At 33.6% G+C, this 17102-nt stretch overlaps 3 protein-coding genes across 3 annotated transcripts; 2 read left to right on the forward strand and 1 right to left on the reverse strand.

Annotated features, from left to right (window-relative positions):
- The first annotated feature begins 2591 nt into the window (after nucleotides 1-2591).
- LOC121801745 (outer envelope pore protein 21B, chloroplastic-like) lies at nucleotides 2592-4433 on the forward strand. Its single transcript, XM_042201198.1, has 5 exons — nucleotides 2592-2783; nucleotides 3338-3412; nucleotides 3712-3864; nucleotides 3962-4060; nucleotides 4172-4433. Exons 1-5 carry the CDS (start codon nucleotides 2691-2693, stop codon nucleotides 4253-4255), a joined length of 504 nt encoding a protein of 167 aa, XP_042057132.1. The 5' UTR covers nucleotides 2592-2690; the 3' UTR covers nucleotides 4256-4433.
- A 2665-nt stretch (nucleotides 4434-7098) lies between these two features.
- On the forward strand, nucleotides 7099-8015 carry LOC121801761 (RING-H2 finger protein ATL80-like). Its single transcript, XM_042201199.1, has one exon. The coding sequence runs from the start codon at nucleotides 7194-7196 to the stop codon at nucleotides 7704-7706; it is 513 nt and encodes a 170-aa protein (XP_042057133.1). The 5' UTR covers nucleotides 7099-7193; the 3' UTR covers nucleotides 7707-8015.
- A 3640-nt stretch (nucleotides 8016-11655) lies between these two features.
- LOC121755228 (monosaccharide-sensing protein 2-like) lies at nucleotides 11656-15805 on the reverse strand. The gene is made up of 7 exons (XM_042150511.1): nucleotides 15481-15805; nucleotides 15218-15384; nucleotides 14944-15063; nucleotides 14122-14682; nucleotides 12642-13561; nucleotides 12372-12559; nucleotides 11656-12286 (listed from the first exon to the last, which is right to left on the reverse strand). The coding sequence occupies exons 3-7, from the start codon at nucleotides 15020-15022 to the stop codon at nucleotides 11845-11847; spliced, it is 2190 nt and encodes a 729-aa protein (XP_042006445.1). The 5' UTR covers nucleotides 15023-15063; nucleotides 15218-15384; nucleotides 15481-15805; the 3' UTR covers nucleotides 11656-11844.
- Between the last annotated feature and the right edge of the window lie 1297 nt (nucleotides 15806-17102).

Consider the following 17102-nt stretch of genomic DNA (forward strand, 5'->3'; position numbering starts at 1 on the left):
GATTAAAAATTATGTATTAAAAAATAGTAAGTGGGATTTAATTTGATCATTGGATTTTAATAATACAGTAGTATGTAATTTTTAAAATACGTAGATTCTTTTCTAATAGTAATTAAATTTTTATATTATTAATTTTCTTTTATTTATGTTCAATTGAAATTGTGCTTGAGAGTTCAATTTGCCTTCTATTTTAATTAAAATTAAAATAATACTATTTATTATTGCAATGTCTCTTCTCCGAATTAATTCATAAGCTAAACGACAACATAAATATGTAATCATTTCAATCGTCCAATATTTACTCGATTAAAATTTTTAGTATATTTTAATTAGTCCTAAATTTAATATGTTCTAATTAGTTTCATAATTAAATAATCTATACTAATCTAAAGTGCAAGTTTGATGAAAAGTCTTTAATGCCTTTTTGGAGGGAAAATGGAAAGATGAAGTGTCTTCTATTCAAAAATAATTTTTTAAGGCAAAAACAATTGGACAAATAATAATCCAATAAAATGCTAACTTCTTGAAGAAGCGTTAAAACACATTTAAATAGTGCACTACCATTAGATTTTTTTTATAATTAAGTTATTAAATTTATAAATTAATTAACCTTATATTTGAGTTAAATTGGAATTGTGCTAGAGAGTTTAGTTTGCCTTCCATTTATTTATGTTAAAATTGAGATTTAATCATTTATTGCAATACTTTTTCTCCGAACTAATTCACAAGCTAAACGACAACACATATATATAAAGCTTACAATTTCCATCCTATATTTACTCAATTAAAGTTTTTAGTTCTTATATTTTAATTCGCCTCTAATTAAACCATACTACTAAGTTTATAGATTAAACTAAGGAATGAGATGACATTATATATATTTAAAATTAAATCTAACTTAATATAACTTCTTAATATAAAGAGTAGTGTAAATTCTCACATTATTCAAAACAAAACAAGATGCATAAAATATTATCGTTATTTTAAGTGATAGTAGTAGTAATTTACTTTTTATACGTATATGTGGCGGGAAGTAAGAAATTTATTCTTTCCAATATAAAAAATTCATTTAGTCTTTGGCAATGTATATCAAGTTATGTTATGGTCTGAAATTAAAAGAAAGAAATAAACAGTCAACTAAAATGTGATTATTGGACAATACAAATTTTCCAACTTGACTTCTCAAAGTTTTAAATTTATATGATTTAAATTATTCATATATTTAATGTAGATATGTTTAATATTCCATATATTTTTTTCAAATTATTTTTTTATAAATTAAGTTATTTAATTTATATATTAATTTACCTTTATTTGGATTAATGACTTGCATAGCACTTTCAATAAACATCTTTACTCACAAATTTTATTTATTTGTATATCTTATTCTAATGAATTCATACTCTTTGATCATTACCCACACATCTTATTTGTGTCATTAATTTTATTGTTCTTACTTCACTTAGATTATAAATTAAAATTGCATAAATGTTTCATTCACTAGGGAGTAGTAAATTCTTCATTTTGAGTGAGACAAGATAAGTATATTTCTGTTTTTTTAAATCTCCATATTGCTTTCAATTCTTATTTTCTATATATTTATTATATTTTATATTCATTATTTGAAACTCTTATGTCCCGTGCATAGCTCGGGTGTTAATACTAGTTTTATAGAATGTTGCACTATTTAGATTATTACTATCATTTAATACTTATCATTTTATGATTCAAAATAAAATGTACCCCCTTCGTTCTACAGTAATAGAAGCATTTCATTTTGCGCACTCATTTTGAAAAAATAATTATAAATAGTTAAAGTGGAGAAAAAATAAAGTAAGAGAGAATATTGTAGATAAGACTCTTCTCTACATTATTCTCTCTATTACTTTACCCTCTCCACTTTAACTAGTATTATTTCTTCAAAACGAGTGAAGAAAATGAAATGTCTCGTAAAGGAGGGAGTAATATTTGGCGATTGAGATATTGATGCGGAAACCGAATATATGCATCCTTCATCTACATGACTATTGTGTAATTTGTGTATGACGTCTAATTTCAATAAAACATAAAATAAATCAAACAAAACATGTATTTTCGAGTATCACATCAATAATGGATCATGAAATTTTTACGGGATATTTTATTTCCAAAATAAGACACTAGATTATTATTATCTAAATAGTTAGTATAGTATTTTTGAGCAAATGTCCCAACTAATGGAACAAAAATTGACCATTTATCCCATTTTATTTTAGAGAGAACATCTTTTTAGGTCCACGAACTTTCTCAAAGTATCATTTTAAGTCCATGAAGTTTGAAATATCATTTTAGGTCCATCAACTACAAATTAATATCATTTGATGTATTTTGAACTTTTTCCGGACGAAAATGCCTTAAAGCCTTCAAATTAAAAGTTCGTGAACCTAAAAAGATATTCCCTCTTTATTTTATTACTTAAGTTGTACATTACTTAAGTTGTTTTTCTAGTATAACTATTAATTAATTGAAAACGTTATTTAACTATATTTGGAGACACGAGTTTTGGCGGTATAGCAATTTAGCGACGCTTAAATCCAAAACCTTCAAATAGCGATTTTCGCCATATCCATTACGACCATTTTTTGAGCTTTGGTAGCTACAAAACCAAACCCTAGAAAGATTCATTCAACATTTCCTTGTTTGATTCACAAATGGAAACTTCGCTTAGGTATGGTGGAGATTCCAAAACTCTGCGAATTCACGCCAAGGAAAAAATCCCCATTTCCCCCAATTCCATCTGCCAGGTTGAAAATTCTTCTCTTTTTTTTGCTGATTAATCTCTTCTACTATCGTGTTTGCTTACTCAGTTACGACTGTATTTGAAACTTTCTGTTACGACTGTTATTTCACACTCAAATTTGAGTGTAAAATGATGTGTTACTTTGAAGGTTTTTGAGTTTTGTGTGAAAACTGAATCTTTTGTTTAGTTAGAGATAAGGTGGGAAATTAAACTATGTTGTTAAGAAATGTTGTTTCTAGTTATGATTTGGAAGCGATTGCAATTTTTTTTGTGTTGATTGATTAGTTTTCTAAAGGTAGCCCGTTTACTTGTTTGATTGGATTATTCTGGTTTTCGATTGCTTGTACGAGCATGGCTTTAACTATTAGTAGCTCTTTAGCTCACCTCCTAATCATACAATGTGGTTAGATATGCTGAGAATCCTTGGTTTCTTGTTTTGTTGCAAGCTGTTTAGAACGACGTTGAAGAGGTTGTTCGATGTTACTTTTTTTACTAGATTCTCGTGCTTTTATTTATTCGTGCTAAACTGTTAACTTGCTTGTGTCTTTTGATTGGCAGATTCAAGGAGAGCTCGACACGAAGCTTGGAGCTCCTACTTTCGTGCACGGCTTGATTAGATACTTCCATCCCGAGGTGTATTTTTTTCGTGTTTTTCAATTGGTTAAATTGATTTCAATTTATCACATCTTCAGCTCAATTTCAATTTCGTGTTTTTCGTGTTTTTAATGTGTCATCATTTAGACAAAAGAAGTTAGCCCCTTATCATGTGTAATAAAAATAGGAAATATAAGTACGAAAATCATGGGATTGTTTCTTTTATTATGAGATGAGTGATTGCACATTTTCTTTTGCATCCAATGCAGTATTTGATTTGCTTTCCATAGATATAAAATGTCGTACCCAGAGTTTGACATGTTTCCCGACCTTTTTAGTCATCAGCTAGCCTTGGTGTGGGCCTTCGGTACAATAAGCGGGATAAATTGCACTACCACGTACGTGGGAAGAAGGCATTTCCAGTGACTACAGATAAATTGTTTAACTTCAATGTTAAGGGTCGTTGTAATATCGATGAGGAATTGAAGCAGGTTACTATTATTCTCATTGACCTAGCACGCTATTTTCTTGATTCTTTATTTTTTTTTTCCGGGCCAACCGCCAACCTTAACGCTATATTGGATACAGTTTGATTACTCTGCTGCTACTGAGTTTGTTTGGAACATCTTTGATGTTAAAAAGAGCCAGGATGTGCGCATCAAGTTGGGATACGATGTTATCGATAAGGTACATTTGCTCTCCTAGAGGCGTTCTTGACTCACTTTACCTCACTGTTTGTCCCAAATGAAATGAAATCTTGATTATCCTAACACTCGCCTTACATGGTCATGTCTGCAGACTTCATATTTGCAAGTTCGGGAGAACAATTGGACATTCAATCTTGATCAGAACCGGAGATGGAATGTGAGGTACGACCTCTAAACACATGGCCGATCTTGTGCCTGTGATGATCTTTCATTCGGATTGACTGTAATAGTGATGCTTTTAACTGTAAATCGCGCTGTCTTAGGAGTTGTCGATGTTGAAACCAGAATTCATTTTTGTATACCTATGACAGTTTTTCCTATTGAAATATTTATGCAAATGCATTTTGAAGGCATTATAATGCTTTTTTTTCTCAGTTACAGTCCTTATTTTGTTTGAATTTTTCAGTTTCCATACTCTTTGTTCATCATAGTTGAGTTGTATTCATTTTTTTTGTCGTCCCATTATGGTTGAGTAATTTCTCTTTATGACAATAATCAACGGATTTAATCTCCCTCTTACTTATGTTTTAGCTATAAAACTGGGAATGGTATTTACTAAACTTTACACGATGTTACTAATTTACTAATATTTGTTTTGGGTTATCCATAAAATTAATTACATAATTTCCACTAATAATATTTCAATCATTTTTTTCTATTTCTGATCTATTTAGGGGTGAGCATTCGGGTTTCAGTTCGGTTTTTTGCTCAAATTGAACCAAAATTGAAAAACCGAATTTATTTCAAAAACCAAACCGAACCGAATCGAAAAATCGAAAATCGAATTTCAAAAACCGAACAAAATTGAAAAAACCGAAATTTTCCAAAAAATCGAACAAATATGGAATATACATTAATATATATATATAATATATAAAATTAATAGAATATATATATATATATATATATATATAATGCATATTATATCAAATATATTAAAAGAATATATATTATATATATGATATAATATATTAAATTAATAGAATAAATATATGTAATATTATATTTAAATATAATTTGGTTTTTCGGTTTTTTTTTGCCCGAACCGAAAAACTGAATTTTTGAGTTTTTAAAACAGAACCGAAAAACCGAAAAAACCGAACCGAATTTTAAAATTTCGGTTTGGTTCGGTTCGGATATTCGATTTTTGGTTTTTTTACTCACCCCTACATCTACTTTTACTAATTTTACATTAAAATGTGTGTAGTTTACTATCAATACTATTAACAGGGGACGTCTGGACGAATGTAGTATATATACAACACCTCATATCGAATTATCGTTCCACGTTCTAAATCGGAGTTCAACAATTTAATTCAACTTTCCGATGTCGGATTCTAGGTCACAAGCAAAAATTGTAACTTTATGCAATGCTCTAAATTTTAATTAAAAAAACGAAAGTTCATGTCACGCTTGAGAAATTGGGTTTAATTAGGTTAATTACTAATATCAGTGCCTAAATTTGGGTAGGGTCAAGAAAATGGGTTAGGATCGGGTCGGTTTGCTTTACTCTCAACCGCTCGATTCAAATTAATTTTCCACTAATATATTTATATATTAATGCGACAAATTTGAGTTGAAAAGTGCATTATTATTGCACCCAAAAAATGGTTTTAATTGAGGCATACTCATTTGTAGACACACAAAGTGCTTCGTGATTACGTGTGGATTGGATCCATTTCCACTCAAGTCAAATGGATTGGACTATGATAGTAATTTTTTTACTTCACATTTTTTTATTTTATGTGAGACAACTCATATATGGATATTTCAACATGTCCTTATATGAGCCATTTATTTGTTTAACGAGAGGAGATCAACTAAACTCCAATGAGATTTAATTTTGAGACCAATTGATAGTAAGGTAAATGATTTAGGTATATAATATGGTTCATATCTCTTTTATTTGAATGAGGGTATAACTAGCAAATAATTGCTAAAATGATTTATGGTTTCAAATTCTTTCACATACTTGAGTTTAACAAAAGTGCATATCAAAGCTAACTCCTTTTGCTTTAAAAAAACATTAATCTTGTAGGAAGCAAATCTTTCTTGACCACTAATCATGTGATTTATGACCAACTACGCTTCAAAACTTAAAGTAGTAGTACTAATTAAGGCTAGTCCAACAGTAATGGAATTTTATTCAATAATTTCTTGTTTTTTTTAATATACAATTATTCCTTAGCAAAAGTCTATGAAGAAAATTAAATAAAGCTAAAAGAAGCCTTAAAATAGGGGGTGGAAGAACTATTGACAATTTAATAGCATTATTTCATTCAGTAAAATATACTCTTACTCGCACACTATTTTTTAAGGGACGCTACTAAAATGATCTTAGCTAACAAGTAAAAATTTAGTAGTCAAGACATAATTGTAGTGGTCAATCAATTATAATTTTAAAAAAAGAATAATAAATATTTTTACAATTATAATTAACTGAATATATCATATACCAACGTAATAAGTGGAGTACTTTTATAGCCAAACAAATATATGAAAAAAACAGTACTATCAAGAAAGTGGAAATTTTGATCTTTTTACTTCTGATTAGAATAAGGTAAATAAATAAAACAATACAAATAAGAAAAAATAGTCCCAAAATAGATTTACTTTGTATATTAATGTCGGTTTGGAGATAGAAATGCTTCCTTCCTAACATGATTATTACTTCAATGATTTAGACCGATAAAAGCATAGTTTGGTAACAACTAACAACATATTAACATGCTTCACACATATACTACTAGTTTTGATTTATTTTTAAATTTTCAGCCACATGTATTTATAATTGTATATAGTCCAATCACATTTCGCGTACCAAAATAAAACTCAATTAATTCCAAATTAGGTCCAACTCTAGTTAATTGGAAAAAAATGATAATCATAGTACTCAATTCTTAAATATTTTGCATTGTTAAATGAACTAAAAATATTCCCAAAGTAGTAGGGATATAGATTTCATCTAAATTGCAGAAACGCCCCTGCATTAACGGTATTTCCCAGTTTAAAATGTTAGTTTAAAATCAAATCAAAAATAAACTTCAAAACCCAACATACACACACACACACACACTCTCTCTCTCTCTCTATACCGAACTTTCTCTCTCTACATGACCGCCCGTTCACGGCAGCTCGGCGGCGCAATCTCACCGCCGTCGCCTTCCGAAACACCCTCCCCTCCGGCCGACGCGCTCGACTCCGATTTCGTCGTCATCCTCGCGGCTCTCCTCTGCGCCCTAATCTGCGTGCTCGGCCTCGTCGCCGTCGCGCGGTGCGCCTGGATCCGGCGCCTCTCGGGGAGATCGGCGCCGCCGACGCAGCCGAGGCGGTCGGAGGCGAACAGAGGCCTGAAGAAGAAGGTGCTGAAGTCGCTGCCGAGGGTGACGTACGGCGAGGACGCGGAGCAGGCGGCGAAGCTCTCGGACTGCGCCATTTGCCTGGCGGAGTTCGCCGCCGGCGAGGAGATCCGCGTGCTGCCGCAGTGCGGCCACGGATTCCACGTCGGATGCATCGACAGGTGGCTCGGATCGCACTCGTCGTGCCCGTCCTGCCGCCAGATACTGGTGGCGGCGCGCTGCCGGAAATGCGGCAATTTGCCCGCGGCGGCGATGAGAATCGCGTGAATAGGTTTTTGCCTTGATTGAATTTTTTTGAAATCTCTCTCAGCTGCTTGAAATTAGGGATTGCGAAAGCAATCGATTTTTTTTTCTTCTTATTTTTTTTTGTATAGATTGAAAGTTGTGGTTTGAGAGGCATAGTTTGGAAGCTCGCAATCACAAAATTTGGTAAGTTAGGTTTTTAGGAAGATTTAATTTTTATGGAAGGAGATAGATAGATAAATAAATAAATGTAGTAGTATTAAGTTATTTATTCAATGTTTTTGTAATTTATTTGAAGGTGAAAATTGATACTTGTAGTGTTGTATTTTTTAAGTACGTACTTATTATTTATACCTACAACGTACGTTGATTTATTTTCCATAATTTTGGCATAATCCAGAATTAATGATTACTGATTAGTGATTAAAAAAAGTGAAAATAGAAGGTGCTCTTAAACTTCACTTCTATTTGATCTAATATGGTTTGTTTATTTGTATATTCATGAATTCTAGTATGAATGTATACACTAGGACCTACGTAATTTAAAATATTTAAGTTGTATATATAAATTAATATATGATACAAATATTTAAAATAAATTTTTTATTATACACTTTTGAAAATCCACTACATACTTATTTCTAATATTGTTACTAAATAGTAGGACGAGTAGTAATTAGAGAAAAAAAATGGATAATCTTTCATGAATAAGTTCAATGTGGAAACCAAGGACTAGGCAATTATGATAAATCAATTATCAATTAAAAAATGATAACTTTGTCTATCATTGAGATTAATTAGTTGAGAATGAGATTCCATAAGCAAAGATACAAACTTTTTTTTATCTTCAATTAATCATGCAGGCTTTATGTCCAATCAATTAAGCTTAAAATAGAGGAGAAATATTACTACTAAATACGAGTGTTTCTAATTACTACTATTACTTTGTTTTTTTTGTTTTTTTTTGTTTTTTTTAACTCAAAATCATTCCCAATTTTTTCACGTCTCTTCTGCACTACCATTCCACTGCTAGCCAATGTTGGCACTAAATAGGTAAGTATATTTATAATAAAAAATAACTATAACAAGAAAAAGAGTGACAGGAGCTATTTATTAAAAAATTATTATCTTCTTAAACACAACCAATAAATAGTGATGAGTTGGTTAGATAGTGATCGAATTTTCTTACACATATATATACACTTGTCGTATCAGGTTTGATGGGGTTTTAATGGTATCTATATTTGATAAATGTAAGGGAAAGAGAGGCCCGCGGGGGCGTAGCGCAGTTGGCAACGGAGGGGCGGATCTTGCTGCAATGTAAGGGAAGAGAGGTATGTATTTATTGTGAATAAAAAAGTTTATTATTTTAATCATACAAGTTACTAATTTTACCATCCCATGATTGTTTTAATTATTTATAATTATACTTGATTCATTGTTTATTCATTAGATATTAGTCAAATCAATTAGTGACACTTAAGTTTTTAAGTCGGTAGCCAAATAGTAGTACAACCTAATTAAAGACATCAATATGACAATGTTGGTGGTTTCAATATACTTTATATCCTAGTTCTTGTCGAATTTTACATTTGTTGGATGATATTTCAAACATATGAAAGAAATTAACTAATCCATTCGATTCGTATTAAGTTAATTAATTTATCTTCTTTTCTGAAACGTTTCAAAGATCCAAACACCATTTATTTGAATTTTGTCCCAAAATTAAATGTCTTAATTAACTTCGAATAAAGGGAACATAATTTTTCATTGAATTTTCGAAAATAGCATGAAAACGAATTTTTAGTATTAATTTTATGTGCTTTTTCCTATAGAAAAAAGATGAAATGTGTATATTTAAGTACTGAACAAATCGGAAGATAGAACGCATACTAGTTGGTAAGACGTGTCATCCCATCAATAGGTCGAAGGTTCGAATAACCTATGCACATCTTAAATAAGAGTAGCTATATAAAAAAATTGAATTTAAATTATCAATAATTTAAAAATTAATTTTTTTTGTTATTATATAGTAAGTTGTGATGCCAAGAGAGTTTGGTAAACAAACTAATAAGCAAAATGTAGAATTATTGAAGGGATAATTGAATACGTGTTGAAAATTTGATCATACCAATAAACTTCCACTCCAACTACTATCCATTTTTCATTACATTAATCATCCAAACCTTACTTAACATTAGGTTGTAATAATAGTGAACTTATATTAATTAATAAATGGATTAATTTTCGGAAAACAACATACGAAATTTAGTATTATTTTTGTACTCCTATCATTTTTAAAATGTTGCAACTATAGTATCATATTTTTGTATATAGAGATGGAGTAGAAGCATGCCAAAATAGATTACAATTTACAGTGGACTTAGCTAATAAATAACTTAATTATTTTTAAAGTGTAAAAGTTAGGCGAAGATAAAGGAAAAAGATAAGATTGTAGATAGTTATTACACCCAAAAATTCATGCCACTTAATGTTAGTGTTACTATCTATCTAAATAATTGATTAGTAATTAAATATCATTTTCGAGATGGGCGCCATAATTATATAGTTGGAATAAACACAAATTATCGAATATTGTTGTGAAAGAAATAGACTTTTTGTATAAGTTAATGTATGACCAAAATCTAGAGTCACGAGTTTACTCTGTTAGACCTCATCACAAACGCAACATTTACATGCGCAAATGCCGGCAGACCTAATTATACAGACGCGAATGTCGGAAAATTATTTTGTCAACATTGTTATATCTTTTATCTTTTCTTTAGGTGATTGTTGTATAACAATTTGCACGATACTGGAAAAAAGGTTCGAAGTTTTTGTTTAGTACTACTACATAGGACTAAAATCTTGAGTCACAAGTTAGTTATATTAGACCTAAATCGCTCACACAACGTTCACAAATGCAGACACAAATGTCAAACAAAATGTTTTTTTTAAGTTCTTCGAAATTACATTCTCGAGCGATTCAGTTCACTAGTAGGTGATTGTTGAATAAAATTGAAAAAAATCAGATTAAAAAAAAGTTTCTAAAAATGGCTTAGTGGGGCCCTCCTCACCCACCCGACACATTAAATGTACATGTAGTCAGAGAAATAATCAATCGATCTAATAATGTCAGCTAGAGCAAGACACGTGTTATCATGATCACTACGGTTAGCAAAGTATATCCTCTGTCTTCAACCTCATGCAAAGAACATGCTCCTACCTCATATTTTTTGATAAATCAGGCATAATATGTGATTTTTTGCTTCCTACATGTATTTGTTTTAGTTAAACGTTACATTGGAAAAAAGTGTCTATTTTTGGTAGTTTTGAGAAAACATGTTTTTTCCTTGTATTCTAGATGGTGTTCAAAGTATTAACTGAAATTTGCAAAACATAATTAAAAAAATTAATGATTGGCTCTCCCTTAAAGAATATGTATATTAGGATTATAAAATTAAACAAATTAAACCGTTTATTGTTTTAAATATATAAAAGAAGAAATTAAGCCAATTATTGTGGAAACGAGAAGTATTGATTCTTCAATTTTAAAAAACAGAACTAGTTTGGTATACTTGGAGCTCTGAGTTACTTGAAATATTGTTATTAGTTTTGGAGCTTACAAATATTTTTTAAGTCCACATAAATTTGAATCCAATTCTAGAATTTATTAATTTTCATTTGATAAAACCTCACGATATATAAATTTAAATTGTAGTAGTTTTTTTCAAAAAAAATAATTTTGAGACTTATACCGAAATCTGAATGGCTGATGAAGAGATAGGCTTTCAAAAATGAACCATTTTAAAGGGCTCGAATTTGAGCAAAATTTGATTTTAAAGAGCTCAATTTCAGAAATTTAGCCCAAAATTGTACTCCTATTATGAGAATCCTATTTTTACACAAATTCTATATGTTATTTAAATTAAAAAATTTTACATGTATGGCATATATCTCATGTAACATGTACTAAAATTTAATGTAAAAATAGCATTAAAATAAAATTAAAATCTTGGACATCTCATTGTAACACACAATGCTTAAAAAAACTGTAATTATGTAAAACACAAAGTGCAATGCTACACACTGCACAAAACTGGTTGGGATGGCACCACCATCCACGTCAGCACAGCCGACGGTTCGAGCTCCTTCCCTCGGTCTAGTCGGTCTTGGCCGCCCCTTGCTTGGCCCCGACGGCGAAGAACTCCGTGATGACCTCCAACGGCATCCCCTTCGTCTCCGGAACCCTCAAGAATATGAATATCCACGAGACGACGCAGACGACAGCATAGATCCCGAACACGCCAGCTAAACCGATCGAGGTCAGCATCACCGGGAGCGTGTACGTGACGATCACGTCGCATATCCAGAAGACCAACGCGCAGATGGCAATGCAGATTCCGCGCACCCTGGTCGGGAAGATCTCCGAGCATAAGATGTTCGGGATCGGCCCGTACCCCATCACGAACGTGCAGAAGTAGATAACGACGCAGACTGTCGAGACGACAGCGTGGACGACCTCTCCGAAATCGAAGAGGTTCCCGATAACGAGAGCGACGAGGGATATCACTAGAACTGGTATTGTTGTCAGCAGCAGTGACCTACAAAATAGCAACCGAAGCCGGCTTAGCTTCGACTACACTACGCGTTTGATGAATATATAAAATTCGGACACGAAAATCATACCTTCGACCAGCCACATCCATGAACCTCATAGCAACGGCGATGCTCGGAAGCATCAAGAGATTTGTGACGGCGCTGATGAGGAAAGACGCAGAGTTGGAGCCGAGGCCGAGGTTCGAGAGAAGAACGTCCACGCCCGCCTGCTGAAGGATTTGAGGTGTGTAGTAGAGAACGCCGTTGATACCGGAAAACTGCACCGAAGAAGGGATTCATCAGCTAGTGAACACGAGAGGCGTTCGTTTAAAAGACGAGGTTAGTTTTAAGTATTCGTACCTGCTGCAGTATTTGGATCCCGATCCCGACAATCAAAGCCCGTTTCACCCCTGGCTCGAGAAGGGCCGCCAAAATCGAGACTTCTCCAGCAGATTGCGAAGGGTGCGCCATTGCAGGTCCGGCTGGGCGCTGATTCATAAGATCTTTCGAGAAAAGGGCGGGTTGGCTCACTAAAGCCGCCGCCTGGATATAGTCTCCGTCTACATTAGCAGCGTGATCTCCGGGGATTGAAACGAGAGAGCCTCGTCTCGAGCCAGGGACACCACCCTCCTGGTGCAAATATATCCTCTTAAAACCTCCCTCTTTCGTCTCTCGTTCGGACCATTTCCACGCCAACTGCCAGCCACCGCCGATGCCCATGCTACTCGCATCTCCAGCGTTCCCCTGCATAGCCAGGACGCTGCCGTGGGATTGAGGCCCCATTCCGTCCTTCTCTAGACTCGTCGTTTGGCGCGAAATCAGCGGACTATGCAAGTTATCGTCGGACTCTACATCATCCGATCTGTAGCCCTCGCCTTCTTCTCTTTGCAAGCTCTCTTCGTCCCACTCTTCGTCGTTCTTCATATTAGGCTCGGCGGTGCTGAACATGCTGCCGAAGTTGGGGAACAGCATGCTTCGCATGCTCCCTGTTTCTGGAAGCTTCTCGTGGACGCTGCCGAAGAGCGTCACTAGAGGATCCATAAGAGGCACGCTCGGAGTTACCAAGCTTCCTTGGCGAGAGACGATGCTGAGACGGCTCTGCCCGGTGACGGGCTTCGCAATCCACGAGAGCCCCTCCTCGGGTCCGTACAGTTTGATTGCGCCTCTGTCTGCGGTCGGCTCCTGGTCTTCGTCTAACTCATCTACTGGACCGATGATGTACTCTTCTATCGACGCATCACCACCGACAGCGAGGCCTTCGACCAATAAAGCCATTTCACCTGAGGATGAAAGGAGCACGGTTAGTCTAATTTACACCTCTCGTTCAAAACGTATTTCAGCAACGCTATATTTCATATCCGTACAACTACGCCCACCCATCGTAACAACATTCTAGCATTAGATATTTCATATGACCTTCGAAATTTTTCAATCGATGCCAAACCAGACATTGCAGAAAGTAAGAAATAAAATGCTATTTCGACAATGATAACCGAAGTCCTATAGATTTTTAGCTCGTTGTAACACTTGCTAGACTAACATACTAATTAGAAACATCGAGCACGTGATTTTCGACATGAATTCCACGAGGGCGAGAGGAAAAATTGCCAACAACCATAGACAACTCAGCACAAACAAGATCAAATGTATAAGAAGGTAAGAAGGTTGTCGTGTCCAAATCGCAAAATCAGGCATCACGTCGATAAGACGAGTAATTAAACAATTGCTATCAAGCAAGATCAGCTACACCACAAGTTAAAACTGCGTGATAAGAAGCCTTAAGTCATGCCATTTGATACACAAAGTGACATTTAAAAGTTTCTAAATTGAGCAAACATACCAGAGACGTCCTCCCTGCCACGTAGTCTCTGCAGCACTCGTTTGGCCTCGAGCATCTTCCCTTTACTCACGAGCCATCGAGGAGATTCAGGCAAATAGAATACAGTCAAAGCAAAATACACAAGAGCCGGGACAGAAAGAACTCCCAGCATCAATCGCCAGCTAGGCGAGGCCAGCAACGACATCCCAAAAATCATACAATATGCCAGAAACATCCCACCTGAACCCGTAAACTGGGGGAGCGTATTCAGCAGGCCTCGTATCTCAGAGGGTGCAGTCTCGGATATATAAAGGGGGACGAGAGTAACGGCAAGTCCAATACCAAACCCATTCAACAGCCTTGCTAGGAGCAGGACATAGACGTTAGGCGACCACAGCATTATAATCCCACTTAGGAAATAGAACATGGACGAACAAATAAGCATAGGACGTCGACCAACCCAGTCTGAAATCGTCCCCGAGCAAGTAGTGATGAGCGTGGCACCGATGAGGGACATTGCCACGATAAGCCCTTCAATGGCGGCCGACAACTCAAGCTCTTTTTTAATGTAAACAACAGCACCTAATTACACAAGGATTAACCAGATAAGCATAAAAATGAATACTTGAACAAAATGCTAATAGCTCTAAGAGCAAAATTGATGCCAAGAATCAGCAATACAAGCATGATTTATTTTCAAGATTAGGCACAAAACAATATGAATCAACAACACAGAGCTTGAATACCCACAATATAACTCTCTACAACACTTCAAACATATGTAAATCAATCAATCTCTCATTAAAAAAAACTACTAAAACAAAATCAAAGTTGAGAAATAACCAGCAATGGTTGCATTATCCCATCCCTGCAAGAAGTTGCCAATTGTGGCAGCAATAGCCACCAATGCAGCTCCGTTCATCTTCTCAAAATCGAAATCGACAAACTCCAATCCTCAAATCTCTGTCCAAACAAAACACCAAGATCAATAAAACAGTATCAATTCAAGAAAGAAGAAAGCAAAACACAGATCCTCATAAACCTAGGCTCAAAAATCAGATTCAAAAATCAGCCATCAACATCAAGAAAAAGGGCAGAGAGAGAGAGATGGTATTACCTACTGAGAAAAGCTAAAAGGGGCAAAATTGAAGTAAGCTGCTCAACTCACTACGCCTACTAGCAAAGTGTGAAATAGTACGTATATATTTACTACCTCACTAGCTTTAAATAGAGAGAGAACCTAGATAGTGAGAGACAACCGTTCGCGTACAGCTATGTGAGAATCTGAAATATCAGCAAACATGGGATGAAATTTGTGGGCGGAATTTGACAACCTAATGTCTCAAAAAAGCATCTTTTAATGTAAAAGTGAGACTAAACTGAAAGGCAGAAACGAGGTAAACTCCATCAGCATCCATGTGAAAAGACAATCATTCGATTAAAGACTGCTCCTTTATGAAAGGATTCCTCAAAACTACAGAGCCCAAAACCTTAACACGCGAATTCAAGAAAGCCCATGAGCTCAAATTCGGAATCTTGGAAAAAAACCGAATCTTGGGAAGGAAAAATTGGATCTTTTTTAGACAGCAGAACCTAGAGAGAGAGGATTGATGAAGAATATGACACAGAAAACATTAGATACTGTGAATTCTTGGATCCATCAATTTTCAATATTAAGCAATCACGAGTAGTATTGTGACTGATGATTATTCCTTTTTGTTTACTGTATTTTATTATCTCTGTTTTTTAAGTCGTTTCTGGATAAATGTAGAAACTAGTCTCTTTCATTTCCACTTCATTTTTGGGTAAATTGTTTGGAAAAAAACACCAAATTTGATCAATTTAAAAAATGATCTAATATTATAGTTTTGATATTTTTTTTACTGTAAAGTGTCGAAAATTACATCATGCTTGTCCGAATTTATTGATGTGATGCATATACCGTAAGTAATTAAATGCGCGATTGGATATGTGTTTTACACGAAGTGGTAGAACATTTTGTTTACATTATATTTGTCGTCTACAGCATTATACTGATTTGCCTATAATCTAAGATTATGAGAAAATTTAAAAATTTGTTAATATTATTATACGGTAGTATTTTTAGAAGTAGTAAGTTTGATATAATCATTCATTTTTAAAAATTCTAAGATTGAAAAAAAATTGACCAAATTTAGTGATTTTGTTTAATAATTTGACCATTTTTTTTCTTTTATTGTTTCCCGATTGTTATGTGAGATCTTGTGCCTTATCTTATGATTGATTTTTTCTATTATTGTGATATTTGATTTAATTAGGGGATAGGGACAATGTTTCTTTTTCTTCATAATCTTTTCTGCATAAACATATAAATGACCAAATTTTACTTTAAAGACTTCCATCATTTATTGATAAGTTCGACTTAAAATATTTTATTTTATAAGTATTTTGCTTAATATGCAATAACTGAATATAGGCAAAAACAAGTTTATACAATCTGTAGAAATGTTGATTGGGTATGAAATAATATAAACTCATGGAGAAAAATTAATCAGTGGCAGTCTGGCACATAATAAAAAATATTATTGTAAAATTATAACAGGCAAATAGTAATTATTATTTATATCCATCAATCAAATATACGGAAAGGAAAAACTATTATTGTATATAAAGTGGAAAATAGTGGATTTCTGTTAGGAGACATCCTTATGCAATACTGATATAAAAATATCAGTTCAGTCATAATTATCTTGATATATAATTATTCAACTACGATGGTGTGATTTAATCAACACCACTAATCATAAGTAGCTTGAATAATTCTACTTGTACGAAATATAGGGTTAAATTAAATGAAATTAATAGAGTTTAACATCATTTATATGAAATTGGTCACTTTTTCACACCAATCTTCGAATGTTTTCAATATTTTGTTGATGAGCACAAAGAGAATATTAATGCACTCGACGATATTTGTCGATATACTATTAATTAAATATCAATATACTATTGTAAATTGTACT

This window comes from Salvia splendens, chromosome 1 (assembly GCF_004379255.2).
Source record: "Salvia splendens isolate huo1 chromosome 1, SspV2, whole genome shotgun sequence".
NCBI lineage: Eukaryota > Viridiplantae > Streptophyta > Magnoliopsida > Lamiales > Lamiaceae > Salvia > Salvia splendens.